Raw genomic sequence first — 27,287 nt, 5'->3', positions numbered from 1 at the left:
AGATGTAGGTGGAAATCTGCTAGGGCAACTTCTGGGAAAGCTTTTGTTTCCTCATAAAATGGGACAGATGCAGCTAATACAGCCTTTCCTTCGCTCCCCTTTTCCAACCCGGAACATGGATGAGATGGCAGGAGCTTGCAGCCATCTTGTAATCATGAGGGAAAGAGCAAGGCGAGTACAGAGACGTAAGCACTGAGCCACTGACCTATCTCTAGATGTCCTGCTCCATGAGAAAATAGAATTTTATTAGCTTAAGCTACTGCTGGTTTAGTTTTCTGTTACTTACAGCTTAATTCATTCTTAAACGATGGATGACCCTGAACTGAGTGCTGGGGATATAATGGAGAACAAAGCAGGTGCGGACCTCTTTCCTATCAAACATATTATCAAGTGTGAGAGATGAAAAAAAAGGAAATGAGTAAGTCCAAACATTACAAATGTTGGGACTCTCAGCTCCTCATGTGCATGGGGGTCATGACAGCACCTCCCTCATAAAGTGTGCATGGAAGGCACCCAGCATGGCCTCTGACAGCAGTCAAGGCCGGTAGCCACTGTGATTTCCCAATGATCTTCAGAAAGGGGGAAGCCCATCCCCTAGAAGAGACCACTGTTTTGAAAGGCGGCCAGGAAAGGTGAAGACATAGCTCTCATTCCTCTTTAGCAAACCCCATGGAGAGCTGTTGACAGGGCTGGCCCTGTGCACCCTGGGAGGATGGCACGCCCTCCCAGTGCCGTGACCCACTGGCTCTCATCCTTACTGGCTCCCCCAGGCACTTGGTTCCAGCTTAGCTACCTTCCCCACCGCCCCTCACAGCCTCGAGTCCCCTTTCCTTCTCTTCTGGCCAAGATGCACATTGATTCTTTCACTTCTATCCTCTTCAGTTAATGAAACTGGACCCCAGCTTTTCTGACCTCATCTCATCATCCTGCATAAACCTTCTGGGCAGGTCTTCCCGTCTCCACGGTTATGCATCTGGGGTAGTGAGTTTTCTTCTTGGTCTATCTTTGTGGTCCCTGGAACCCTTTGTGGCCCACAGCTGCAAACAGTTTCCTCAACTTCAGAGCATGGAATCGCTGTGACACAGTCACGGTAAGTGTCTGTGGTTTAGCATGTGGTGCGTGTCCTCCTTCCCTGGGATCTTTGGGCTTCTATTCTGAAGGACTTTGGAACTGTAAACACAGGATTCCTGCGACAGTAAACACCATCAGTAGTATCTATACACCTGTGGAATCTTGGAAAATAACTACACTTAGGATTCGTCTCAGCTGTTTAAGTCAAAGATCTTTATTTCCAGTTTCTTTTTAAAGAAAGCTCTTATAAGAATCAGAGATGAAAGATCACACGTAAATCACACTTCTTCCTCAATAACAAAAATACGGTTTCCATAATTTTTAAAAATCAGTTTTTAGGGATCCAGAGAGCTGGGAAAATGCTGCTGGGTTTTTCTGGTCTCCCACGGAATTTTCTAAGTCATTTAGAAGGACGCATATGTATCGTGGGTGCCTTATTTCCCTCCACGAGAACAAGAGCCTCAGGATCTGGAACGTGCTTATTTCAGGAAATTGGCAGTGACTGATTGGCTCTGAAGGAAAGTCGGCCCTACTGGAGCTGCACAGGGAGCTTCATTTCCTCCTGGAGGAAGTGGGCACAGACGCAAGCATCCAGGGAGCTCTAGTTCAGCCAATTATTCATTGCTCTTCACCAGCCAGACCTCGTTGCGACGTCCGTAGGGCTTCATGGGAGGGTCATACCCAGTGCAGAAGTAGAAGTCACTCCGGCAGGTGGCTGTACCCTCCAGGGTGGTGCGCAGCTCGGCGGCATGAGCTACGTAGTCAGTTGCCTTGGCATAACCGCCAAACTGCCTGAGGACACAAAGCAAGTCACTGGTTCAGAAAGGACAGGGTCTCAGAGAGAGGGGGGGACGTCAAAAGAGTCACTCACTACTCTTATTACGACAAGCATGCTTTAGTTGTTAAGACTTCAGATCTGCCCCTTCCTACAGGGGTGGAACGAATCTCACCGAGCGGGAGCCTCGTTTGTAAAACAGGGATATGTTTCCTTTTTCTTCCAATAGGTTATGAGCATTAACTACAATCACGGATGTAAAAAACTCTAACGCAGGGCCTGAACCACACTACATTCGGCCCTCTGCATCGGGGGGTTCTGTACCCGCAGATTCAACCAACTGCAGATTGAAAATATTTGGGGGAAAAAAAAAACGTTCCAGAAAGTTCCAAAAAGCCAAACTTTAAATTTGCCACGTGCCATCAACTATTTACGTAGCATTTACAGTAATAGGTATTATAAGTCATCTAGAGATGATTCAAAGTAGGTGGAAGGACGTATGTAGATTATATGCGAATACGACACCACTTTAGATAAGGGACTCCGGCATCCTTGGATTTTGGTATCTGTGAGGGTCCTGGAACCAGTCTGGAACCAGTACTGTAGTTGGTACAATAGGCGAGCTTCCCTTCCCTTTCTGAAATTTCCTGAACAGATGGGAGGCTGACTTTTCCCAAAGCCATGTCTTTACCCTTTTCTCTAGCTTCCTCTGCTGCCCCAGTCGCCTCTCTTCCCTGCCTCTCTGTCGCCAGCTGGCGGGGAGGAGAACCGAGGGAGTTAGGGTGGAGCTGGAGCTCATGTTTCTCCCACTGCAGAGCAGTTCTAAGGACAAGTAGCAGCTTTGTTAAAAAACAGAGCTACCTTGTGACCACCTAGAGGGGTGGGGTAGGGAGGGTGGGAGGGAGACTCAAGAGGGAGGAGATATGGGGATATATGTATACGTACAGGTGATTCACTTTGTTATACAGCAGAAACTAACACACCATTGTAAAGCAATTATACTCCAATAAAGATGTTAAAAAACAAACAAACAAACAAAAGAAAACAGAGCTACCAAAGGCAGGGCCCCTAGGCAAGCTTTAAGCATGCCTGCCCCAAATAAGGAAATCACTTCAGGGCTTCCCTGGTGGCGCAGTGGTTGAGAGTCCGCCTGCCGATGCAGGGGACACGGGTCCGGGAAGATCCCGCATGCCGCGGAGCGGCTGGGCCCGTGAGCCGTGGCCGCTGAGCCTGTGCGTCTGAAGCCTGTGCTCCGCAATGGGAGAGACCACAGCAGTGAGAGGCCCGCGTACCGCAAAAGAGAAATCACTTCTAATAGATCCCTTCTGCTCAAATCAGGAAAGCCTTCTTTTTCTAGTAAGTAAAGATGATTTTTCCAAATCAGGCTTTTCTCTTGATGGCAGAAGGTGGAGATAGAGAAGCAATAAAGTTTGTCTTTTCACGACCGTTATTCTCTCCTTACGTCACCTGCCTTCGCTCCAAAATTCGTCCTGTGACCTACCCTAAATACACCACTCTAAATCTGGGGCTGCATTACAATCTTTACTAGTGTCAAACACATCCCCATTTCTAACGAGCTTGATGACTCAAAGGTCTGAATCTGTACCCAGCCAAGATTGGCCAAATGCATTATTTTGGGTGGGGTTCTCTGACTCACGCTTTGCTCTTTTATAACTCGCTAAGCATTCAGCACATTGATTACAGGGTTACTGCTTTGAAAATACCCAGGATTTCTAAGGAGTTGGTTGTTCTAATGTCTAGACAATAGCTACAGCACATGGACAGGGCTGAGACCAATTTGGGAGACAGGAGGCTTGGTCCTTCAAGTCTACTGAAGAAAGATTATAAGGCAGATGGAGAAAGGTGAGTTCTAGCTTCATTGAGGCTCAAATGAGATAAAACTGGATTAGGAGGCAGAGGATGAATATTAAGGAAGGATTGTTCTGACAATAAAAGCCTGTAAGACACTGGGCTTATTTTTGAAGAATGTCTATAGATTGAGGACCGCGGGTCTGAAACGAATCAGATGCTGGATGGGGGTGGGGTGATCAGGTGTTAAATGCCTCTGCAGTCCCCTCTCACGCTGTGATACTAAGCTGTTTTCTGTGTAAATCGATGATGTTGGCTCTTTAAACTACTGGTTTCTACAAACATCTAAAGGAGTGGTCCTCAAATACCTTCATTCATCAGTTGAGAGGCAAAATGGCTAGTTGTGTGCTCACATCCTACCTCTGCCACCGTCTAGCTCATGGTCTTGGGCAAATGCTTGCATTTCTCTAACCTTCAGGTCCTTCATCTGTTCAGTAGGAATGAGGGCATCAATTTCAGAAGGCTGTTGTAAAGATCAAAAAAGAGAAAACGACGCAAACTCCTTACTCAGCCTCCTGCCCATCACGTGGGAAACGCACAGCAAACAGTAGCTATTGTTGTTACTTTGCAATTTGCTCAGAACAGTCTCCAGTTCCCTGATGCCCGAGGTGAGAGACATAATGGTGATGTAAAGTAACTAGCAAGAGAGCTTAATGATGAAGAACTGGCTCAATTAACAACCTCATCTTCTCATTTTCTCTAAAAATGCTTTCAATCTTGTAACCCCACTCCCCTTCCCCATTCCTCCTTTCCCCTCCCTTCTTTCTTTCCTCCCTCCCTCCTTTCCTCCCTTCCTTCCTTCTTTCCTCCCTCCCTCCCTTTCTTCCTTCTTTCCTCCCTTCCTCCCTCCCTCCCTTCTTTCTTTCCTCCCTCCCTCCCTTCCTTCTTTCCTCCCTCCGTCCTTTCCTATCCTTTTCTTTCTTCAGAACTTCTTACCTTCTAACATACTATATAAAAGTTATTCATTGTTTATGGTCTGAGGCCCCTGGTAGAATACAGGCCCCACGAGGGCAGGGATCTTTGTCACTCTTTGGCCACTGGTGTATTCTGAGCACCTAACACACATATTAGACCTCTTGGCTAAATGAACCGTCTGGGAGAAATGATGGAAGTCTCTGTCTTCAGGTTGATAGGCCTACAGATGAGGGCAAAGTCTGTTGGCCTCCATCTTCACTCACTCATAGAATAAAATCTGAAGCACCTACTAAGGGCACAGTGGTGGGGATTCAAACAAAGTGGATGGACTGGGGCCGTGTTGGAAAGGGCCTTGAAGGGCACGCTAAGGACTCTGAGCCTGACCTTAGATGCAAAGATGGACTCGGGAAGGGGTTTTAAAGTTAAGGGACTGCCGTGATCGGACTGTATTTTGGAGAGACCCCTCTGGGGTGGGGGCATGGAGGGATGAGGGGAAGGGAGTCACGGGAGGCCAGGAACAGCTGACAGAGAGATGACGAAGGCCTGGACAAAGGCAAATGTGGGAGGTGAGCGTGGGGCGGGGAGAGGCTAGGGCGGGGGTGGAGTGGAGGGAGTCAAGGATTCTCCAGGGCTTCCAGTTAAGTCTCTGAGTGGAAACCGACACCACCAACCAGAAGAGGGAATCGGGGCGGGTGGGTTTTTCATCTGGTTTGGGGCATATTGCTGTGAAGGTGCCTCGATGAAACGAATTCGTGCAACAATTATCGAGCCCCTAAGTGTGTGCTGGGCACTGTGAAATCTCCCTAGACTTGGGCAGGAACTGGAGTCAGAGATACGACCGGGGAAAGAGACGGGTCTAGCGACAGAAACTTGGGCGTCACCTGTGAGTAGGTGCTGGCTCTGGTCAGAGCGAAGAGGGCGATGGGGCCCAGGTGGTAAGCGTACAGAAAGTCAGCAGGCTGTTCTCAGAGATCCTAGTCCCCCGCTGCTGGGAGGAGGATGAAGACTCAGCAAAGGCCGCTGAGAAGGACCCACCTGAGTCCAAGGAGACCCGGCAGAGAGTGATGCGGAGAACGTCATCGTTCAGGGATTCTTAAATCCATTACCAGAAAAAAGAAAAAAAAACCCTTGACTTTTTCTATTTTTTCCCAGGCTGACTAAGATGCTTATAACGAGGATGAAAATTTCCCTATTGCTTCATCAAGGAAGCATTCTACTGGGAAACGAGCAAAGCTGGATGAGCTGCGGAACAGATCCGCGTGTGCTCCCCGCTGCCAGTCTAACCAGCTGACCCGAACCCCCATCACAGAACCGCACAAACAAGCCAGAAAGCCAAACCCTCCCAGGCGCAGAGCCCTAAGATGTGAAAGAGGCCCGGCTCCGGCTGCCTCGTTCCCCAGGGCTCAGCTTCCACGCAGCACTCGGAGGATAACCACGCTGTACCCCCAGCTCTCCAAGTCCACGGGCACATCTGAGTGTGAGTTAAGGAATGCTTGTAAAGCGCTCTGAGCTTCTCAAAGGAAAGAAACAGGAAGTCTATACATCATTTCTGCGAGCCTGTTAATCAGTGTCCAAGTCTCCCTCTTCAAAGCCGCTCACCACCAGGGCTCTGTAGTCAGAGCTCAGTATTCCCAAGAATTTGGTTACCATGGGAACCAAGGAAGGACACACATGCCCTGGATTCCAGAAATACAAAAGGAACTGTCTATGTCATGAAGAACCTAGGGGTAAGACAGGAATAAAGACACAGACCTACTAGAGAATGGACTTGAGGATATGGGTAGGGGGAAGGGTAAGCTGGGACAAAGTGAGAGAGTGGCATGGACATATATACACTACCAAACGTAAAATAGATAGCTAGTGGGAAGCAGCCGCATAGCACAGGGAGATCAGCTCGGTGCTTTGTGACCACCTAGAGGTGTGGGATAGGGAGGGTGGGAGGGAGACGCAAGAGGAAGGAGATATGGGAACATATGTGTATGTATAACTGATTCACTTTGTTATAAAGCAGAAACTAACACACCATTGTAAAGCAATTATACTCCAATAAAGATGAAAAAAAAAAGGAACTGTCTAAACAGGTCTGGAAGAGTTGGGGTGTGGGGGGGATGATGCAGGTGTCATTGAGGCGGGTTAACAGACGGAGACTTTGGTCCCAGGTCCGAAAAATCAGAACGTGTTATCTTTCAGGGAGTGCTTGGAGCAGGCAGGCAGCGAGGTAGAGGAGAGATGGAATGACTCTGAGCCTGACCGTCCGACGTGGCCTAGAACTTTCACAGTCAACAGGTCAGCACGGATCTGTGGAGAGTCTGCCACGCACACAGCCCTGTGCTAAGCAGGAGAAGCGTAAGCCGAAGAGCTGATAATTCCACATCAACAGGAAAGAAGCTTAACACCGTGTGGCATTTCATTCAGTCAGATTGAACCAGGCTTATCGAGGTGAGCATCGCTCAAGCGGGAAGCACACGCTCTCGAGAGCACAGAGCCATAAAGACGACGGGGAACTTTCTACCCAGGCGAGGTCTCACTGTAGTGGCCAGGACAGAGACACACATAAAGATTAGGCAGGGCAGGAGAAAACACCAGAACGGAGGTACACACAGAACGCTCTGGGGGCAGGGACGGATTGGTTCTGACTTAGAACATGAAGGGGAGGATGCTACGGACGTGATATCAAGCTGCTATCTATCTCTTGAGCGTCTCTTCTGATGGCGGCAATGAACAACATGACAAAAATTCCTGCCCTCACAGAGCTTGCAATGAGCAGAGGTTGGGGAAGGGCTGAGAGGAGCTGGGCGAGTGAGTGAAGGTCTGGGAGTGGATATTGTATGTGTGTGTGTTTGAGGCGGGGCTTGGGAGGTGTGGGTGGGATGCTCTGAGGCTAGGCGGACCCCTGGAGTGGGGCTGTGTTGTGGAGGACAGTACACGCCACAACAAGGCATTTTACTAGGCTTCACTGCCTGGCCAAACATTTGGGGACCCAACCCAAAGTCCACCCATCCCCCTTCGTATTTTATTACTAGCTTGGCCTTGGTCCCAAACCTCGGATGTGCCTCGGGCAGAGCCCAACAGCAGGGGGCAGTAGTGCGATCGGTCCTGTGCTTTAGGGCTGGCGGAGACAAAACGACCTCTCAGCAGAGGCAGAGCTGGAGGGACGAGAAACGCTAAGGAGGCCTCGGCAACGGTTCGGGCAAGAGGTGATGAGGGCCGTGGCCATGCGGATCGAGGGGAAGGCACAGCCAGGAGGTGACCGGGACTCGGCCAACACTGACGCTGAAGATGAAGATGAAGATGAAGGAGTCAGGATGGATGTGAACGGGATGCGTAGGATGGAGGGGCCTCTGGGAAGACAGAACACTGGGGGTCAGATGTGGGAAGGAATGTGAGTTCCATTCGGACATGCTGATTTGGGAGCCGCCCGAGGAGGTTTACACGGCGATGCTGCCCAGGGAGCTTGTGATAAAAGGCAGCAGCACTACCGTGTTGATCTGGGTTCACCCACCTGGAAACAGTGACTGAAGCCCCTTCCAAGTACTAGACTAAAGGGACAACTGAGCAGCTGTGGGGGGAGTGAGCGGTGATGGATTAGGTTTTAGTTACAGAATCTTATCGCTGGCGGGGCGCTCAGAGGGGAAGGGGCTTAAATAGCAGAGGTACGCGATAAACGTTTGTCAAATGCAGCCAAACTTGCCACTTGGGACAAACGTTGCGTGCATAATTGTCGCACATCCGTTCAGATGGTATCTGAATTCCTCCAGGGCTAGGGCTTCAGCGCCTCATCATCTGTCCATTTTACTCTGAGACAGATTACGCCAGAAGGTATGTATACATGTATTTATTTATTTATTTTATTCTACTTTTTGTTTTGGTTGTGCCGCATGGCATGTGGGATCTTAGTTCCCCGACCAGGGATCAAACCTGAGCCCCCTGCATGGGAAGTGTGGAGTCTTAACCACTGGACTGCCAGGGAAGTCCCGAATGTATTTATTTATTTATTTATTTACTTATTTTAATTTTTTTTTAGATGTTGGGGGTAGGAGTTTATTAATTAATTTTTGCTGTGTTGGGTCTTCGTTTCTGTGCGAGGGCTTTCTCTAGTTGTGGCAAGCGGGGGCCACTCTTCATCACGGTGCGCGGGCCTCTCACTATCGCGGCCTCTCTTGTTGCGGAGCACAGGCTCCAGACGCGCCGGCTCAGTAGTTGTGGCTCACGGGCCTAGTTGCTCCGCGGCATCTGGGATCCTCCCAGACCAGGGCTCGAACCTGTGTCCCCTGCATTAGCAGGCAGATTCTCAACCACTGCGCCACCAGGGAACGTATTTATTTTTGAGTAGAAATAGGCTTCCCTATAATTTCAGTTCAGATACCACTTCTTATCTCTGGAACGACGCTGTCCTGAAATATCTCGAGGCATTTGCTTTTTGTCTGTTTTCTGCACTATAATGTTTCTCCCACCTCAAGGGGCAGACGCTTTGCTCGTTCCCTGCTATATTTCCAGCACCTAAAACGCTTCCTGGCACAGAGTAAGTGAATGATGAAGATGTGATTTTTTTTGAATGAATGAATGAATGAATGAATGCGTAAGTGGCCTCGCCTTTGTCTTCACAGTGAGTCTGAGGAATGGTAAGACGTTTAAGGGAGCTGGATGGAGGTCAGGCAGGAGAGTTACTGATGGAAGGGTGGCAGCTGCAGCTGAAGCTATCGAGAGGGGCCGAGATCTTGAGGGAGGAGAGCAGGAGGCAAGGTCCAAGACTTTCATTCATTTACTTATTCACCAACTTTTCTGTTTTTAATTAAAAAAATTTTTTTAAAGAGCCCTCAAATCCCCCTTTTTGTTTTGTTTTATTTTAGTTTTACTTTTTTTGGCCGCGTGGCTTGTGGAATCTTAGTTCCCAGACGAGGGATTGAACCTGCGCCCTCGGCAGTGAAAGCGCAGAGTCCCAATCACTGGCTCGCCAGGGAATTCATTCCCTTATTTACCAACTTTTTTGTTTTGGGGTTTTTTTTTTGCGGTATGCGGGCCTCTCACCGCTGCGGCCTCTCCCGTTGCGGAGCACAGGCTCCGGACGCGCAGGCTTAGCGGCCATGGCTCACGGGCCCAGCCGCTACTCTTACCCCCATCTCACGGATAAGGACACTGAGTCACACAGAGGCTCGGTGAGATGCCAAAGGTCCTCTGGCCATTAAGCGGTAGACCTGACCTTGGAGCACAGGTCACCCCGACAACGAGCTCCTTGTTTCCAACTCTTTCCTTTATACCCAGACATTTCATTAAGATCATGAAAGTCTTGTTAACACCATCGAACCTCTCCTGCTGTTGGTCTCTGTTGAACTGCATTGAGGAGGCTGAGCTCTAACCTAAGTGGCCTTTATAGAGCACAGAGGGAGGACAGTAGTCTGGAATGAGGCCACTCATCGAAGCGTGAGGACAACTCTGTTGCCTCTTGTGAATACTGAAAAAACTCTGATCACGTTAATTTTTCATAGCCTTCTATTCATTTAAACAGTATTGGTAATACATACTACTAGTCAATGGACATCCCTTCACAAGGTCATAAAAAAGGAAGACTGAGTTAAGGATGCACTGTGTATTTGAAACAGTATTTGTGCCTTCTATTATGTCATCAACTCTGCCTTCCACAAAAAGGTACTTTTAAATGCACACTTGACTGTGCAGTGACACCTAGTGGCTAGTTGAGGAATGAACAGATGCTAACTTAGGATCAGATGCTAACAGGTTAAAAAAAATTCATTGAGCCATGCTAGATGCCGTCTTTGTCACTCTCCTCTCTGTTTAGGTTGCAGTAAAGGAAACTTCGACAGACCTGGCTTGACTAGTAGCTTTTAAAGAGATTCCCTTTCCCACCATAAGGAACCAGGGTTCCTTGGAGAAATGGCTAATTCCAGCTCTAGAGCAAGAAATGTCAGGATGCGCTTGAAATATCCTGTCCTACCAGAAACCAAGGAAGTTACTGAAGATTACCAGGGTCATGTCAAAAGGACCAAGAAAGCAACTTGAAGAGGTTCCCACTGGCCAAAGATGGGACAGTTTGATCATCAGTGAGAATAATAACTGCAAAGAACTGAAACACATCAATTATGTTTGAATTCATATGTTTATATCGGTACTCAAACACCAGAGATCAACACTGCCTCCCCTTTGGAGGATGTTAAGAAATGAAATCATTATTCTGAAAACTGATAAAGAGAAGGTATCTGGCCTTTTTTCTACAACTCTATCTCAGGGAAACCAAATAGTAGATGAAGGGAAGTTTCTCTTTACCAAAGTACTCCGGCTAATAAATGAAGAAGGAAAAACAGAGAATAGTATCATTTGACAACCTCTAAGGAAACATGGCATCTGGGAAATGGTGATCTAAGGTCACTAATATCACAAAACCAGAGGCAAGCATGAGCCCCTGATGGAGATACACAACACCATCTTTGAAATATCCTTGCCCCGAACTCAAACTTGAATCTGATTATGCCTCTAGTTCTGACTACTAATTTCAGGCAGTACAGGGACAGAGAAACATGTTAAAATGCCACAGGAAGGAAACCAGCAAAATTCAGACTGTGGGAAACACTAGGATAAATGATCCATAAACGGCAAGGAAAAATGAAAACGTGTGGTGGTGAGAAAATCAACAGATAAATAAAAGCTTCAAAGATGTACCAACCCATTGCAATGGACGCATCTTATTTGGAGCCAGATTCAAACAAACTGTAGGAACAAATTATGAGCTAGTAGGAGAAAACTGAACACTGGATATTTAAAATTATTATAACAGTAATGAATTGTTAAAATTTTAGGAATAATAAGATATTGTTTTTCTATTTTTAAAAAGTCTTCAGTAGTCACAATAAAATATTTATGAATGAAATAATATAATGCCTGGAATTTGCCTAAAAATAAGTTAGGGTCGGGACCAGGTTGAAGTTGTGAGGATACACATGACACAAAATTGGCCTTGAGGTAATTATCATTTAAGATGAATGATGGTACATAGGGTTTCATTTTCTTATTCTGTCTTTCTGTAAGTTTGAAGATTTCCCTACTAAAAAGTTAAAGGCAAAAGAAAAAAATGGGACCAAGTTATTATCCTGGGTTTGGAAAGAGAAATGATTAGAAACTAGTCCGTTCTGCTTGAAGTCTTATGTGACCTGATTTAATCATGTCAACCTCATTTCTTATGAAATAAGAAGGGGCAAAGAGAAAGAATTACTGAAACCTACTACAGGTCATAAACATTAAGCAGTTTATAAATAGCATCTCAGTAAATACTGAAAGATAGTCTCTAACAATAATACTATGAGGTAGATTATATTATCAGCACTTACAAGATGGGAAAACCAAGTCTTATAGAGGCTGAGTAACTTCCCAAGCATCATCCAGGATTCAAACTAAAATATACTTGTTCATCATATTACACCAGGCTGCCTCCCAAGACGCAGGAAAGAGGATGGAGAGGATAGAGTGGGAACTAGGAGAGGACAGAGTGGGAACTAGGATGAGACAGCTGAGATGCCTGGGGCTCAAGATTTAAGGAGGTACTCACTCTCAGGGCCAACCCTACATACACTTGGACAACTGTGAGACTGAGTGTCTCCTTAAATTTTGCACAACAGGTGCACCTGCTTCCTCACCCTAGTCCCAGCCCTGGGAAAAGATAGTCTAGGTGTTCTTTAAATAGAGTTTGCTTTCTCTGCAGCCTCTGCAGTGAAGGCTGGAAAGTCTGAATGAGGGCTGGAGCAGAAGAGGTGGAGGCTCCTGTCACACAGGAGGATTTTAACAACTGGGGAGTCACTGATTATCTAGAAGAGACCTGGCTTCTGAAGGGAGGTTGAGGCCCAAAGAATAAAATCATGCAACCACTTGCACTTGCTTTTCTCTAAAGTCAAGGAAACCGGACCCCAAGTAAAGCCCTGGAAACAGGACTAGAATAATAGGAGGCACATGTGCTCTGCTGAAAGGCCCACAGACCATGAATAACTAAGGCAGTAGCAGTCCGGCTCTGGCAAATGCTCCCTGCCCTTCTGGCATTCAAGGGGAGTGTGGGTTAAAAACGAAGTATCTCTAGCCCTTTATGCTCCCCAGATATTCATGACCCCAAACTACAGACTGACTTAGATATTCTCTGAATCTCCCAGAACCCTGCTGTGGCTAATGTAGATGTTCAGCTTAAGCTGAGGGGATATTCTCTATATCCAAATCAGTTTGGCAACTGGCAAAGGCGTTTACTTAGATACAGTGCAAATGTTTGTGTGCTGTAGGCTGAAGAAATTTAAGAAGAAAGTCAGTACTCAGTATTTCTTAATTCATCAATAATATGAATTTAGAAAGAGAAATTAAGAAATAATCCCGGGCTTTCCTGGTGGTGCAGTGGTTGAGAGTCCGCCTGCCGATGCAGGGGACACGGGTTCGTGTCGCGGTCTGGGAAGATCCCACATGCCGCGGAGTGGCTGGGCCCGTGAGCCATGGCCACTGAGCCTGCGCGTCTGGAGCCTGTGCTCCACAACGGGACAGGCCACAACAATGAGAGGCCTGCGTACAGCAAAAAAAAAAAAAGAAAAAGAAATAATCCCATTTACAATTGCATCAGGAAGAACAAAATACCTAGGAATAAATTTAACCAAGGAGGTGAAAGATCTTTACACTGAAAACTATTAAGACATTAATGGAAAATCTGGAGAAGACACAAATAAATGGAAAGATATTCCATGCTCATGGATTAGAAGAATTAATATTGTTCAAATGTTCATATTACCCAAAGCAATCTGTAAATTTAATGCAACCCTTATTAAAATTTCAATGGAATTTTTTACAGAAATAGAAAAACAATGTTAAAATTTGTATGGAACCACAAAAGACCCTGAATAGCCAAAGAAATCTGGAGAAAGAAGAACAAAGCTGAAGGCATCACATTTCCTGATTTCAAACTATATTACAAAGCTATCATAATCAAAACAGTATGGTATTGGCATAAAAACAGATACAAAGATCAATGGAACAGAACAGAGAGTCCAGAAATAAACCCAGGCATACATGGTCAACTAATTTACAACAAAGCAGCCAAGAATGTACCATAGGGAAAGGACAGTCTCTTCAGTAGATGGTGTTGGGAAAACTGGATAGCCACATGCAAAAGATTGAAACTGGACTACTGTCTTACACCATACACAAAAATCAACTCAAAATGGATGAAAAACTTGAACATAAGACCTGAAACTGTAAAATTCCTAGAAGAAACCATAGAGGGTAACCTCCCTGACATCGGTCTTGGCAATGATTTTTTTTGTATTTGACTCTGAAAACACAGGCAACAGAAGCAAAAATAAACAAGTGGGACTACATAAAGCTAAAAACCATCTGCACAGAAAAAGGAAACCATCCACAAAATAAAAAGGCAACATATTAAATGAGAGAAATTATTTGCAAATCGTATATATGTAATGGGTTAATATCCAAAATATATAAAAAAATAATATAACTCGAGAGTAAAAAAACCCAAACAATCAGATTAAAAAGTGGGCAGAGGATCTGAATAGACATATTTCCAAAAAAGATATACAAATGGCCAAGAGGTACGTGAAAAGGTGCTCAGCACCACTAATCAGCAGGGAAATGCAAATCGAAGCCACATGAGATGTCACCTCACACTTGTTAGAATGGCTATTATGAAAAAGACAAGAAGTGACAAGTGCTGGCAAGGATGAGGAGAAAACGGAATCCTTATGCACTGCTGGCGGGAATGCATATTGGTGCAGCCACTATGCAAAACAGTATGGAAGTTCCTCACAAAATTAAAAATAGAACTACCATATGATCTAGCAATTCCACTTCTGAGCATATATCTGAAGGAAATGAAATCACTAGCTTGAAGAGGTATGAGCACCCGTATGTTCACTGCAGCATTATTTACCATAGCCAAGGTGTAGAAATGACGTAAGGGTCCACAGACAGATGAATGGATAAAGAAGATGTGGTACATACCTACAATGGAATATCACTTAGCCATAAAAAGAAGGAAATCTTGCCATTTGCAGCAACATGGCTGGACTGTGAAAGCACCATGCTAAACGAAATAAGTCAGAGAAAGGGAAATACTGTATAATCTCACTCATATGTGGAATTAAAGAAAACAACAACTGAACTCACAGATACAGAGAACAGATTGGTGATTGCCGGAGGGTGGGGAGGTGGAGGGTGGGAGATCTAGCTAAAGGTGGTCAAAAGGTAGAAACATCCAGCTATAAGATAAATTAGTTCTGGGGATGTAATGTACAGCAGTGACCACAGTTAACAATATTGTACGTTGTATCATATATTTGAAAGTTACTAAGAGAGTGGATCTTAACATTTCTCATGGGGATTTCCCTGGTAGCGCAGTGGTTAAGAATCCACTTGCCAATGCAGGGGACACGGGTTCGAGCCCTGGTCAGGGAAGATCCCACATGTCGGGGAGCAACTAAGCCCATGCGCCACAACTACTGAGCCTGTGCTCTAGAGCCCATGCTCTGCAACAAGAGAAGCCACCGCAGTGAGAAGCCTGCGCATCGCAATGAAGAGTAGCCCCTGCTCGTCGCAACTACAGAAAGCCTGCGTGCAGCAACGAAGACCTAATGCAGCCAAATAAATTTGTAAAAAAAAAAAAAAAATTTCTCATCTCAGGAAAAAAATCTGTAACTTTGTTTAATGAACGATGTTAACTAAATGGTGGTAATCATTTCATAAGATAAACATATATCAAAGCATTATGTTGTATTTTAAACTAATGCAATATTATATGTCAATTCCATCTCAAAACTGGAAAAAGAAAATGCAAATGCTCACTGCAGATGATTCAAGTGCTACCCGTGTATGCCTAAAGAATAGTTTCCTTACGTGGAATAGACAGTGATGCCTTCCCTGTCTTGGATCTTAATGCTGTCATCGCTGGGAGCTGGTGGGTCGCTTTGAAACTCATTTGGAATCCGGAACCAGACTTTTAATTTCTTCTGTAGGGACCCATCGGCACTGGGGAATACGGCAAAGGAAATAGGAACTGTCATCCCCATCCCGATTCCTGAAAACACAAAACCCCACAGATGGATGTGGGTGTTAGAGACAGAACCTGCTCAGGCCCATGGACCATCTGCTGGTCTCATTCTTCTTCCAAGACAATATTTGTTGTTCTTGAAATTCATAATAAGTATTTCAGGCATGAAAACATATCATCAGACACAGACAAAACGCCTCTTATTTGTATATATTGGAGGTAAGAGCATAGTGATTCAACTCGTCTGGAAAAAATTATTTGGTAATATATATTTAAGACTGTAAATATATCAGTATCTAATTACTTCCTATCTAATTGTTGATTTTAATGAAATAATTCAAGATATGGAAGAGGCTGTAGGTAATAGGATTTTCCTTGCAGCAGAATTTATAATTGTGAAAAATTGGGATTCACATAAATGTTCAAAATAGGAGTATGTCTAAGTAAGTGACAGGCACATGATGCAATTTGATTTATCTATTAATAGTTATGCTTAGGGCTATTTAGCTACAGTGTAAAATAATTATGAAATAAGTGACAGAAGCAGGATGTATTGCACAAACACTGTGATTACATTTTAAAAACCTATTAAAAAGCCCTAAAAAATACATTTGAAGACGACAATGATTATATTAGAAAAGATGGATTAGGGGTGCTGTTTTGTTATTTTCAAAATTTTTTAATGAGTTTATAATTTTTACACATATTTTCTTCTAAATAAAATGTTATGACAGTGCTAAGAAGGAAGAGATTTCTTCTTGACCTCCTACTGGTCAACTTATGTCCAAAGCCTGATTACTTTGGTTCTAGTAAGTGTTACTAAGGTTAATACTAGTTTCTAACTTTCTCAATTATCAACTTGAGATATATCCTAAAAATTCAACACATTGTCTCTTTTTTCACCTTGTGTTTTGACCCATTTTGGGTTTGCACTGATTCCAAAGTGCAGGACAAATTAGAGACCTAAAGAGTTCAATTCGTATTTAAATGTGGTTTACATACTAATAGGCACACTGAAACTTCAGGCCTCTCATTTTAAAAACAGGGAGGCAGCCAGCACAGACTGCCAAGTCTTTTTATTTATTTATTTGTTTGTTTGTTTATTATTTTTAGGCCATGCCACACGGTTTGTAGGATCTTTGTTCCCCGACCAGGGATCGAACCTGGGCCCCCGGCAGTGAGAGCGCTGAGTCCTAACCACTGGACCGTCAGGGAATTCCCCTGGACTGCCAAGACTTTAAGAGGGGAGCAGCCTAAGAATTCTCAGGCTCTTTATTTGCCGGAACAGAGCCATGGACCCTCCATAATCATCACTCACTGATCCTCGGTATCCCCACACAATCTGAGCTACCAGGGGGCTGACTCTGGAGATTTCCAGCATGGGGGCAGAGGTCTCATGTCAGAAGCTGGCCTTGTTCTGTGGCCTGGCGTATCGTGGGCACACCTTACCCAGTCCACTAACCCAAAGACATGATAAGCACTGTAGGGTTAAAAAATAACAAAGAAACAAACAATCAGCGTTGTGTCTCCACACCTGGAAGAGAAGCATGAACTCAGTGCTACCGAGCGGGGATCCCACAAAGTCGGGGGAGACTGGCATGAAGTCAGTGGGTCTCCTCAGAGCCTCCCTGCCCACGGAGCACAGCAAGTTCACGTGCCACTGAAACAGGTAGTGACAGGTGCCTTGTGGTCCCTCCCTGTGTTTTCCATTGATGACGTGAGACTATGCAGCCCTGGCCTATGAGACCAGAACCAATCCTTCAGGGATACTCACCCTTGTCATTGGAGCCTCCCACATACTTCACGACTTTGGGCATTGCTTCCCGTAGAGCCTCATCCACAGGCTTATCAGTCACTTCCACTGTGGCAAACTTCCCACCTTCACAGGCCCTCTCCTCATAGGAGACCTCTCCCTAGAGGCAGAGAATATGCAGCACTTAAGAGATAGAAAGTAGCAACCTGTGATGACTCTAGAAACAGTGAAAGTCCAGTTACCAGAGGCACACACTGCTAAGGAACCTTCCATAAAGAGCCCAACGATGGTGACAGGGAAGAGACAGGCCAGAGAATGAAGGGCCACGACAAACAGATTCTGAGATTTCTTACAGATGTAGAGACAGCAGAAAAAACTTCATATAATCAATATTCACAGAGAAATAATAGAAGATATTACAACCCAAACCACCGAGAACATCCCCAGTATGCTATAAAAATAGACTGTTCTGAGATCAAAGAGCTCTGGGAAATTAAAAATATAACAGGAAAAATTCAGTGGAAAGGCTGGAAGAGAAAATTGAAGGAAATATTCTAGAAAGTCAAGTAAAAAGGCAAAGAAGTAGAAAATAGAAAAGAAAATCAAAGGATCAAGCCAAGAGATCCAACCTCTGAATAACAGGAGACCCAGGAAAAGAGAAGAGAAAATTGCGAAGGAGGAAACAAAGAAATACAGCAACCATCCCACAAAACTCTGTGGCCCCAAGATTAGCCTCAATCTAGTAGAAGGGCTGCAATTCAAGAAGAATCAGAGTAGTTCTTTTCACACTGTACTCCCAGATGCAATTCCTCTTCCCAATCTGCCTCTCAATGACCAGCTGCACTGTCACTTCCCCCCCAAACCCTTCCTCCTTGGCAGTGATCCCCTCTCTGTGTTGAGTCTCTGCCCTAAGGTCATTACCCTTTCCCTATAGACCCACACAGCTCTCTTTCACCCCTCTTCCTCTTCTTCACCATTTGATGTCTCATATGAAAAAATTTTGTATTCCTGAACATACTGTAAGGCAGCACTTTCAAACTTTAAAAAAAAACCACAATCCATAACAAGAAATACATTTTTACACCACACCCTATCATGAACATACACGTTTGAAGCAAAGTTTCACAAAATAACACTTTACCTGTATGGACCGGATGCATGATTATACATGTCTTTTCTTTTAAATTGAAGTATAGTTGATTTACAATGTTGTGTTAGTACAACAAAGTGGTTCAGATATATATATATAGAGAGAGAGAGATATATATATATTCTTTTTCAGATTCTGTTCCCTTATAAGTTATTACAAAATATTGGGTATAGTTCCCTGTGCTATATAGTAGGTCCTTGTTGGTTATCTATTTAATACATATAGTAGTGTGTATATGTTAATCCCAGACTCCTAATTTATCCCTCCCCCCACCTTACCCTTTGGTAATCATAAGTTTGTTTTCCATGCCCATGGATCTATTTCTGTTTCGTATATAAGTTCATTTGTATCATTTTTTTAAAGATTCCACATATAAGCGATATCATATGATGTATATCTTTGTCTGACTTACTTCACTTAGTATGATAATCTCTAGGTCCATTCACGTTGCTGTAAATGGCATTGTTTCATTCTTTTTTATGGCTGAGTAATGTTCCATTGTGTATAGACACTACACCTCATTTATCCATTCAGCTGTCGATGGACATTTAGGTTGCTTCCATGTCTCGGCTATTGTAAATAGTGCTGCAGTGAACATTGGGGTGCATGTATCTTTTCGAATTATGTTTTTTTCTGGATATATGCCCAGCAGTAGGATTTCAGGATCACAGAGTAGCTCTATCTTTAGTTTTTAAAGGAACCTCCATACTGTTCTCCATAGCGACATGCCTTTTCTTTCTATCCTGTTTATTTCTATTCTGCTCTACTCAAGTGAATTTTAGTCTAGTCCACTAAAAGAAAAAAAACCTTGATCTATATTAATTTTACTATCTGGTAACGGAACACCAGTACAGTTTGAAAAATCTGCTAGGTCTTTGTGGACAGAAACTATATCCCAGAGCTTTACATGTTAGATGCTCAAAAGATATTTATTTATTGATTAAGGAGGTGCCTCTCTTACTAACGATTGTAAAAAATAGACACATGATAGAGGACCTGGCTGCCCTGGGCTGGTCAAACAGGCCTTCCTACAACATCTTAGACTGAAGATTCAACTTCCAAGGGGATATAATGAATCTCTAGAGGAGGGTAGGACTGTGAGTGGCCTATACTGTCTGAAAAAGTACACTTAATATTATAAACTTATACCTAGAATGCAAAAACACCTATTGTTTTTGTAATGCAAAATTGAAGGCGAGTAGTGAGAAAGGGTCAGGGACATCTGAACATAAACGCTGAGTGCCAATTTCATATACTTCCCTCCACATGGGGCAGGGGAAATTGCACCAGACCAAGAGTCAAGAGGCCACAAATTGGCCTCGACTTTGGGGCACTGTGCCTGCTAATTCTGAGGACTGCTGTGAGGCCCTCCCCTTAGTGAGTCTGCCACTTCCAAAGAGCCTTCAGTAGCAAACTGTGTTATGTAAACTCGGGGTATCTTGCTCTTTCTGGCTCCTTCTGTCATAGCAGAGACCAGACCCAGCCTTCTTTGGAGGTCCCACTAAGTCTTGCCACTTAAAATGTTTTAAATTCCAGAAATGTCACTCTGTGAGTCACAGAATTTCAGCCTGAAAGAGGTTTCAAGGTTCACCCAATCAAACTCATTTTACCAAAGAGGAAATGAAGAACCAGAGAGACTGAGTTGCCCAAGACCACACAGCTGCTGAGTGGTGAAGCTGGAACCAGAATTCAAATCCCCAAACTCTGGTCTAATGCTTGCCACAAGGCTCTATGCTCCACAGGGGATGAATTGGGTATTTTTTAACCTCTTTCTGTAGCTACTGAGGTAGTTATTTCTGACAGACATTTGTAGGTTCGCATCACACTCAGAACAGGGCCATCAAAAGTCATTCAGTGCAGCTCCTTCTCTTACAAATGAAGAAACCAATGACCAATTCTCACCGGAGAAAGAGCTGGCTGGCTCTCTCCTTTGTTTTCTTTCCTTCCTTTATTCATTCAACCAACAACTAAAGAGATGAAAGACATGGTCCCTGACATCTGGAGGCATGGTCTAATAGAAGTAGCCAGGAAAACAGGTTATAACCTGACGATATGTTTAAGGGGAGAGGCGCTCCAGGGCAGTGTGGGAGCATGGGAGAGGACCACCTAGGTTAGTTTGGGGGACATGGGTGTCTGTTTACAAGTTTGGGTAGGCCAAGCTGAATTTGAGGTGCTTACAGAGCATCCAACTGGACATTCAGTCACCGATGCATTGATTCATCGAATAAACATCTACTGAAAACCTCTGCCAGGCGCTACAGAGTTGGAGATTAATATGATTCGGGCAGTCTCATTGGATGGTGAGAAGAATTACATAATCATTATATGATGTAGTAAGTGCTCTGATAGTTTAGGGAGGGCAATTTCAGGTAGCGGGCACCCTAGGGGTAAAAGCGAAGAGCTGAAGAACTTTATGATGACGGTGAAAAATATAAGTAATTCACTGCCACTGGAGCAAGAATGGCCCAGCAGGGCATGGCAAGAAAGGAGGCCAGAGACTCTGGCAGGACCCAGATCTCCGAACATCTGAAGGCTCTCACGGGGAGCTGGATTTTGGAACCATTAGTCCAATGATGGTGATCTGACAGCAAGTTCGTTTCATCTACCCCAAATTAGTTCAACCTACTTTTGTAATCTAAATATAGGGTTTTGCAGGTGTGTCTGAGTCTTGAGTGAGCATGTTCTCAGCTTGTTCCCCGAGGCAGAAAAGTCCACGGCCAGAAAGGAACGGCTGCAGAGAAAGGAATCCAGTTTGATTCGGGGAGCCCAGCCCCCATGATAAGTCTACCATCCTTTAAGGCTGAGCTTAACTCTACCTCTTCTTCCTGAATGATCTTGCCTTCCCATGAACTTCAAAGACAGGTGACACTAGAGCTGGAAGGGCGCTTACAAATCCACTGGTTTATCTGTCTCCTGTTACAGATGAGCAAACTGTCCGTTGTACAGTTGGACACATGGGTCTGGACTCAGCAGGGGCCTGGCTCAGTTAGGATGCATCAGCATAAAGGGCAACCAAAGCTGTGAATGAGGCTGTGTTGCCCAGGGAACATACACAGAGCATTCTATATAAATTAATCACGTTAATTAATCCCCCGCCTAAACGCTGTCATTCACCAAGTTCTTATCTGTGATGGTCCAGGCACCACTGAGCTTCTTCCTACTTTGCCGGCCATACCCAGAGCACCTCCTCACTGGCCTTCTGCTATCTGCTTCAATGCCACGGTCATTCCTGCCTCAGGGCCTCTGTACCTGCCTCCTCCTCTGCCTGGGGGATTCCTTTCCTGTCTCTGCCCAATGAATCCTCACTCACCCAACAGGTCGCAACCTAAAAGTCACTTCCTCAGAGAGGATCCCAGTTTAAAACAGGTTCCCCATGATATTTTTATAGGCCCTTGTATTTTCACAACATAGTATATTGTAATTATAATTACAATGGAATTATAGTGGAATATAATTACAATGGAAATTGTAATGGAATAATAGTGTGTTTAATCTCCAACTGCAATCGTAAGCCCCATGGGGTCATGGCCTGTCTGTATTGTGTACCGCTGTATCTCCCAGCATCTAAGACCACGTCTTACACATATATATAGTAGGCCCTCTATAAGGATTTGTGGGAAAGGAGGCGGTGGAGTGAAGCCTGGCTTTACTCTAATGAAAAGGAATATGGTAGCCATAGCTGGCTGGAGAGATGAGAACCTAGCCTAACTATATATATCCATCTTGGAGGAAGGTTGTGCCACATTGTCTGAAGGTGGTTCTCCAACAGGTACTGCCTGTTTTCACAGCATCTATGTCTGTAACTTCTCATTTGAACCACTGCATCACTATGAAAATTTAGCTTTGAGAGATGGATATTATCCAACTATTCTGATTTTCCAGGGAGCTGAATTTAAATAGAGCTCTATTTCGGCAGAAAACAAAGCGCCTAAGTTAACACTGTTAGCACATGTGATTCTTCAAATTTGACATCTTGAGTGCATTTCCTTGTTACGTGTAACAAAATAATGGCATAATGGCCTTCCCTCACCCCACGTTCAGCTAGCTTGTGCTCCCACGTCAGTAACTAGATGAGGATTTCAGCCAGTGGCCACAAATAGAAGTTTTCAACATTCAGTTGGAACCCTGGTCAAGTTCAAGTCCCAGACAGAGATGTTGCAAGAATGCCTCGCAAGGTCCTCTGTGAGGGTGTTTTTTTCTCTTGCCACCTGCTGTGGTTGGTATACATGCTGATTTTGGAAGCCAGCTTTCTCACTATAAGAAAACAACAATAATTATTATAATAATGATCAACCTAACTGAGTACTTTCTATGTGTCACGTATTATTTTAAACAACCCTGTGAAGAAGTAAGTGTTTTTATCTTCATTTTCGGATGAAAACAAGAGGTTAAGTAACGTGCCCAAGATACAGTGGCAAGAGGTGGGGTAAGGATTCCAAGCCAGGCAGTGGGGTCCTAATCAATGTGCACAGGCTGGAAACAAATCCCATAAAGATGTCCACTACTAATATCAGTCCTGCTCTCAGTACCCACAAGACCCACTCAACCCCACACAGAGAGCTGTGCATCTTCCTCCCTCCCCAAGAAATGCAGAAGGACCTGATAAGGTCTGCAGCAGCCTGGGCCTCCCCACCGGGTGCCTGGAATCAGCCCTGAACATCTGGTTGAGTCTTGACTTTGAGCTACGTGGGGCACCCTGTGTAATATATTCATTCACCCAGGAAAGTGAACAATGGTTTCTGACCCAGACTCTTTCCAGGAAGAGAGAGAGGCTCTCTTTCTCTTTCCATTTCAGAAAGAGGCTCTCTTCACAATAACAACACCCTGAATTTGTATATTTTTTAAAAAAAGATTACAAGAATCTTCAACTGTTTAATTAATTGTCACATAAGGCACTGTCATTCTCATCTAACAGCTGAGGAATTTCAGGGTTCAGAGTGGTTGAGAGGTTAAGTAATTTAACCCAAATTACCTGGAAAACTAAGGGCAAGTTAACAATCAAGTGCTAGGTATTTTGTTGAATAATTTGTAATTGGTTTTCTCCTTTAAATTTCAAAACAATGTTATAAGACGTGGATTATTATTTTCTCTCATGATTAGCATCAGAGAGGTTAAGTGAGCTGTGACCACGAAGCTAGTAAGAGTGGAGCTGAAATGAGTTCCGACATAACGATATTACTACATTTGTAGGGTGTATTAGCTTACACATCATTTTCATGTTTCTTAAACAATTTAATATTTCTAGCAACTCTGGGAGTGGATGGGGAAGGTATTTTGATACCCTTTCTACAGGTGCAGGAACTGAGGTTCATTCAGGTTAAACGATCTGCTTCAGCCTGGCAACAACATCCCGTATGGTTCCATATTCTTATCAGATGTTGAGGGAAGATGCCGATCGGGGAGCTGCATTTATCCCTGGAGATGCCAAGTCAGTGGCAGGTGACACCGTACTATAAGGGGCTAACAGAAAACCAAATGACTGGAGTATTCTGAACAGAGGCACCTTGATTCAGAGAACTGATTTCACAGATCATAAAAGAGCTGAGATGCCCAGCAGGGACAGTGAAGCAACCCTGAGGTTAGTAAGCGCCCTACAGAGGTAGAGGGAGGGTGATCCTTTACCTGAGTTCAGATACCTGGATCACTTGGTGAGAACCAAAACCATGGTGGCCTGGCTAGCAAGAACTGGAGCCCCAGAGAAGCTCCTGCTTCCAGAGACCTGACAGGGAGGAGAAGGCGAGGGAGAAATACCCTGGCCTCTCCCTTCTTCCAGCCCTCCTATCTCCCTCTAGTGCCTCCCACTGGGAGCCCAGACCCTCAGCCTGCACTGCAAATAACTGTTAACAGCAAAGACAAAGTGAGCCCAATTCTACTACAGAAAGGAAAGTTCTCTGCAAGCTGTGGGTAACACGTGGATTCCTCAAGTGTCAAGGCCAACGAGGACCCTGGAGATCCTCGGGCCGTGTCCACAGACTGGTATGCACACAGGCGACATCCCACCACAGACAGATCCTACTGCCTACCTGACCCGCAGGGTTTACAAACATTTGTAACAGTTAAAACTGACACAGGGCTTCCCTGGTGGCGCAGTGGTTGAGGGTCCGCCTGCCGATGCAGGGGACACGGGTTCGTGCCCCGGTCCGGGAGGATCCCACATGCCACGGAGCGGCTGGGCCCGTGAGCCATGGCCGCTGAGCCTGTGCGTCCGGAGCCTGTGCTCCGCAACGCGAGAGGCCACGGCAGTGAGAGGCCTGTGTACCGCAAAAAAAAAAAAAAAACTGACACAGTTGTGCTACTTAAAACCGTAGCCTCACCCCTAACACCCTCTAGTCCCTCCTCCCCTTCCCTGCTTTATTTTATTTTTTAATTTTTAAAATTTTTATTTATTTATTTATTTTTGCGGTACGCGGGCCTCTCACTGTTGTGACCTCTCCCATTGCGGAGCACAGGCTCACGGGCCCAGCCGCTCCGCGGCATGTGGGATCTTCCCGGACCAGGGCACGAACCCGTGTCCCCTGCATCGGCAGGTGGACTCTCAACCACTGCACCACCAGGGAAGCCCCCCCTGCTTTATTTTTTGATCACAGCACTGACCACCACCTGATACATGAAATATTTGACTTACTTGCTCACTAGTCACTAAAAGAGGAGTTCCATGAGGACAGGGATTTTTGCCAGTTTTGTCCACTGCTTTATCCCCGTTGCCTATAAGAGTACCCGGCCCACTCAACAGTTATTTGTTGAATGAATAAATTTTAAATTTAGAGATTTCACATGAAGAGTCTGGATTGCTGGTTTTCCTTAAAAACCCAGCAACCCTGGTTCACATCACTGCATGACAACTGCCTGGAATTACCCTTTGCAGATGGGGGCTTGAGTTCTCTGTCTCCAACTTGCCTCAGTTCGCACCCTGCCTTATAGTTTGTCAATCATTTTCATTATGTGCCTGGCTGCTTGTAGGCACCTGAATAGGTCACCTTTGATCAGGGCTAAAGTGCTTATTCTGCGTAAGGCTAAGGAAACAGATATAGACAGATGAAGTAACAGGCCTCCGGCTATAGCTGCTTGAAGAGTCCAGACTCTAGTTGAGGGCTTTTGTGTGATGATCAATGTAATGGGTACCTGACTTTGGCCCCCCAGACAACACGGTCCTTTAACAGATGAAGCACTGGGCAGGGAGCTGAGTATACAGCCGCGAGGTGCGCAAAGTACCTGTCCACAGGAGATTATCATCTAGTGGCAGATTTCTTGTTTTCAGGGGGCAGTCCAATTTGCCTGGGTGAGCACTAATGTTAATTTGGGGGAAAACTGCAATGATGCCCTCCTCACTCATCCTGTATTCTAGGAGTCCAACTCCCATAGGCCAACAAGCCGTTTGACAGCTCTGGGCCTTTGCACGGGCTCTTGTTTCTGTGCATTCCTGCACATCCCAGAGGCCTAGCTGACGGCACCTTCTCTGCGCAGGCCCCACTATCACCCTTGGCTGAACGGACTGCTCCTTCGCCTGCGCTCCCGGACTTGAACAGTTATCTCCTTCGCAGAGCAGATCTTGTTCTTTTATATTCAGTTCTCCACCAAGGACAGTTTGGGAGTTTCTCAAGGACAAGCACTTTTCCAGTCTTTCCTGCAACCGAAGGCCTCTCAGCGAACAAATATTCATAAAGTTTGGAATGTTTAAATGGACGAATGCACTCAAGAGGCGCAGTCCATCTCGGTAAGCTGGGATTCTTCCGTCAAACCCATCCTGCCTCACTGTCTCCCCTCCTCCCAGCAGAGCCCTTCGCCCCGCTGCACCCGACCTCCTACTCCCCTCCTTCCCAGTCCAAGCGCTGGGCATCGGAGGAGGGCCGTGGCCACGGCAGACGCCAGAACGCACAATCCCGGGCACGTTCCTGCCCCACCTGTCCACGCTCCAGCCGCGAACAGGGTGCGGTGGGCGCGGCCGCCCTTCCGGTCCCCGGCAGCCCTGTGGGCCTACCTTGCCCCCTTTGCTCAGGATCTGCCAAGGCCAAGTCTCTACGCTCCCAAACAGCGAGTTCTTGATCATGCCCAACATGGTGTCGCCGCGGCGCTCTGGATGCACGGGTAGAAGCTGGGTGGCCGCTGCGGCTGGCGTCAGCTGGTCTACCCGGAGTGGGTGGGGGGGAGGGCGGGGCGTGACGGATGGGCGTGGCGATCGGGGAGGGTGTAGCGTGTCGAATGGGCGAGGCGAGCGCGGGGTGGGTGGGCGGGGCGCCTCGGGCTCCGCCCCTCGGAACGCACTCGGGGAGGTGGGACTCGGCGGGAGGGGCGGAGCAGGGGCCGCGCTCTGCCTCCTCGCGGCCGCCCGCCGGGGGCGCGGATCGGTGGGAAAGCCGGTCGACCTCTGCTCGCCCTGCCTCCCGTACTGACTCTGACCTCTTCCCTGGCGGCCTGAAACAGATGCGCCCCGGTGTGGGATTTAGGCAGCGGTGGTGAACACCCCTCTGCCAACCCTCCCAGACTGTCCCCCGCCGTGTCCTCTCTCAGGTACCTGGGCGCTAAACTGCAGAACTTTCGGATTCCTCGCGTGCTTTGCCGGGCCTCCACCCTCAGGCCCTGTCCCCAGGCAGGTGTTATATCAGGTTCACAGGCTTTGTAGCCGCCGCCCTTAGGGACCCCTGGCTGCTGCATCTCCACCGACAGATGTCCTATTTTGCCCTCCGTCCCTGCCACCTCTCATCCAGACGATTGAAAA

At 45.8% G+C, this 27,287-nt stretch overlaps 1 protein-coding gene and 1 long non-coding RNA gene across 3 annotated transcripts; one reads left to right on the top strand and one right to left on the bottom strand.

The window, feature by feature from the left end:
• Positions 1-1,264: 1,264 nt before the first annotated feature.
• On the bottom strand, positions 1,265-26,693 carry HEBP1 (heme binding protein 1). 2 transcript variants are annotated; one of them, XM_027129556.1, is made up of 4 exons: positions 26,550-26,687; positions 17,443-17,581; positions 15,515-15,695; positions 1,265-1,863 (listed from the first exon to the last, which is right to left on the bottom strand). In XM_027129556.1, the coding sequence occupies exons 1-4, from the start codon at positions 26,625-26,627 to the stop codon at positions 1,686-1,688; spliced, it is 576 nt and encodes a 191-aa protein (XP_026985357.1). In that variant the 5' UTR covers positions 26,628-26,687; the 3' UTR covers positions 1,265-1,685. The 2 variants fall into 2 exon arrangements, with proteins under 2 accessions (XP_026985357.1, XP_026985356.1); XM_027129555.1 differs by lacking the exon at positions 1,265-1,863 and adding an exon at positions 6,650-7,971 and having other exon boundaries at positions 26,550-26,693.
• LOC113632414 (uncharacterized) lies at positions 3,234-6,413 on the top strand. Its single transcript, XR_003437798.1, has 3 exons — positions 3,234-3,709; positions 4,154-4,323; positions 5,783-6,413. It is a non-coding gene; the product is annotated as an uncharacterized LOC113632414 (long non-coding RNA).
• Positions 26,694-27,287: the final 594 nt, after the last annotated feature.

This window comes from Aethalodelphis obliquidens, unplaced genomic scaffold (genome assembly GCF_003676395.1).
Source record: "Aethalodelphis obliquidens isolate GAN/ISIS:26980383/991018 unplaced genomic scaffold, ASM367639v1 scaffold36, whole genome shotgun sequence".
Lineage (NCBI taxonomy): Eukaryota > Metazoa > Chordata > Mammalia > Artiodactyla > Delphinidae > Aethalodelphis > Aethalodelphis obliquidens.
Note: the sequence above shows the minus strand (reverse complement) of the source record. Positions and strands in the feature narration are given on the sequence as shown.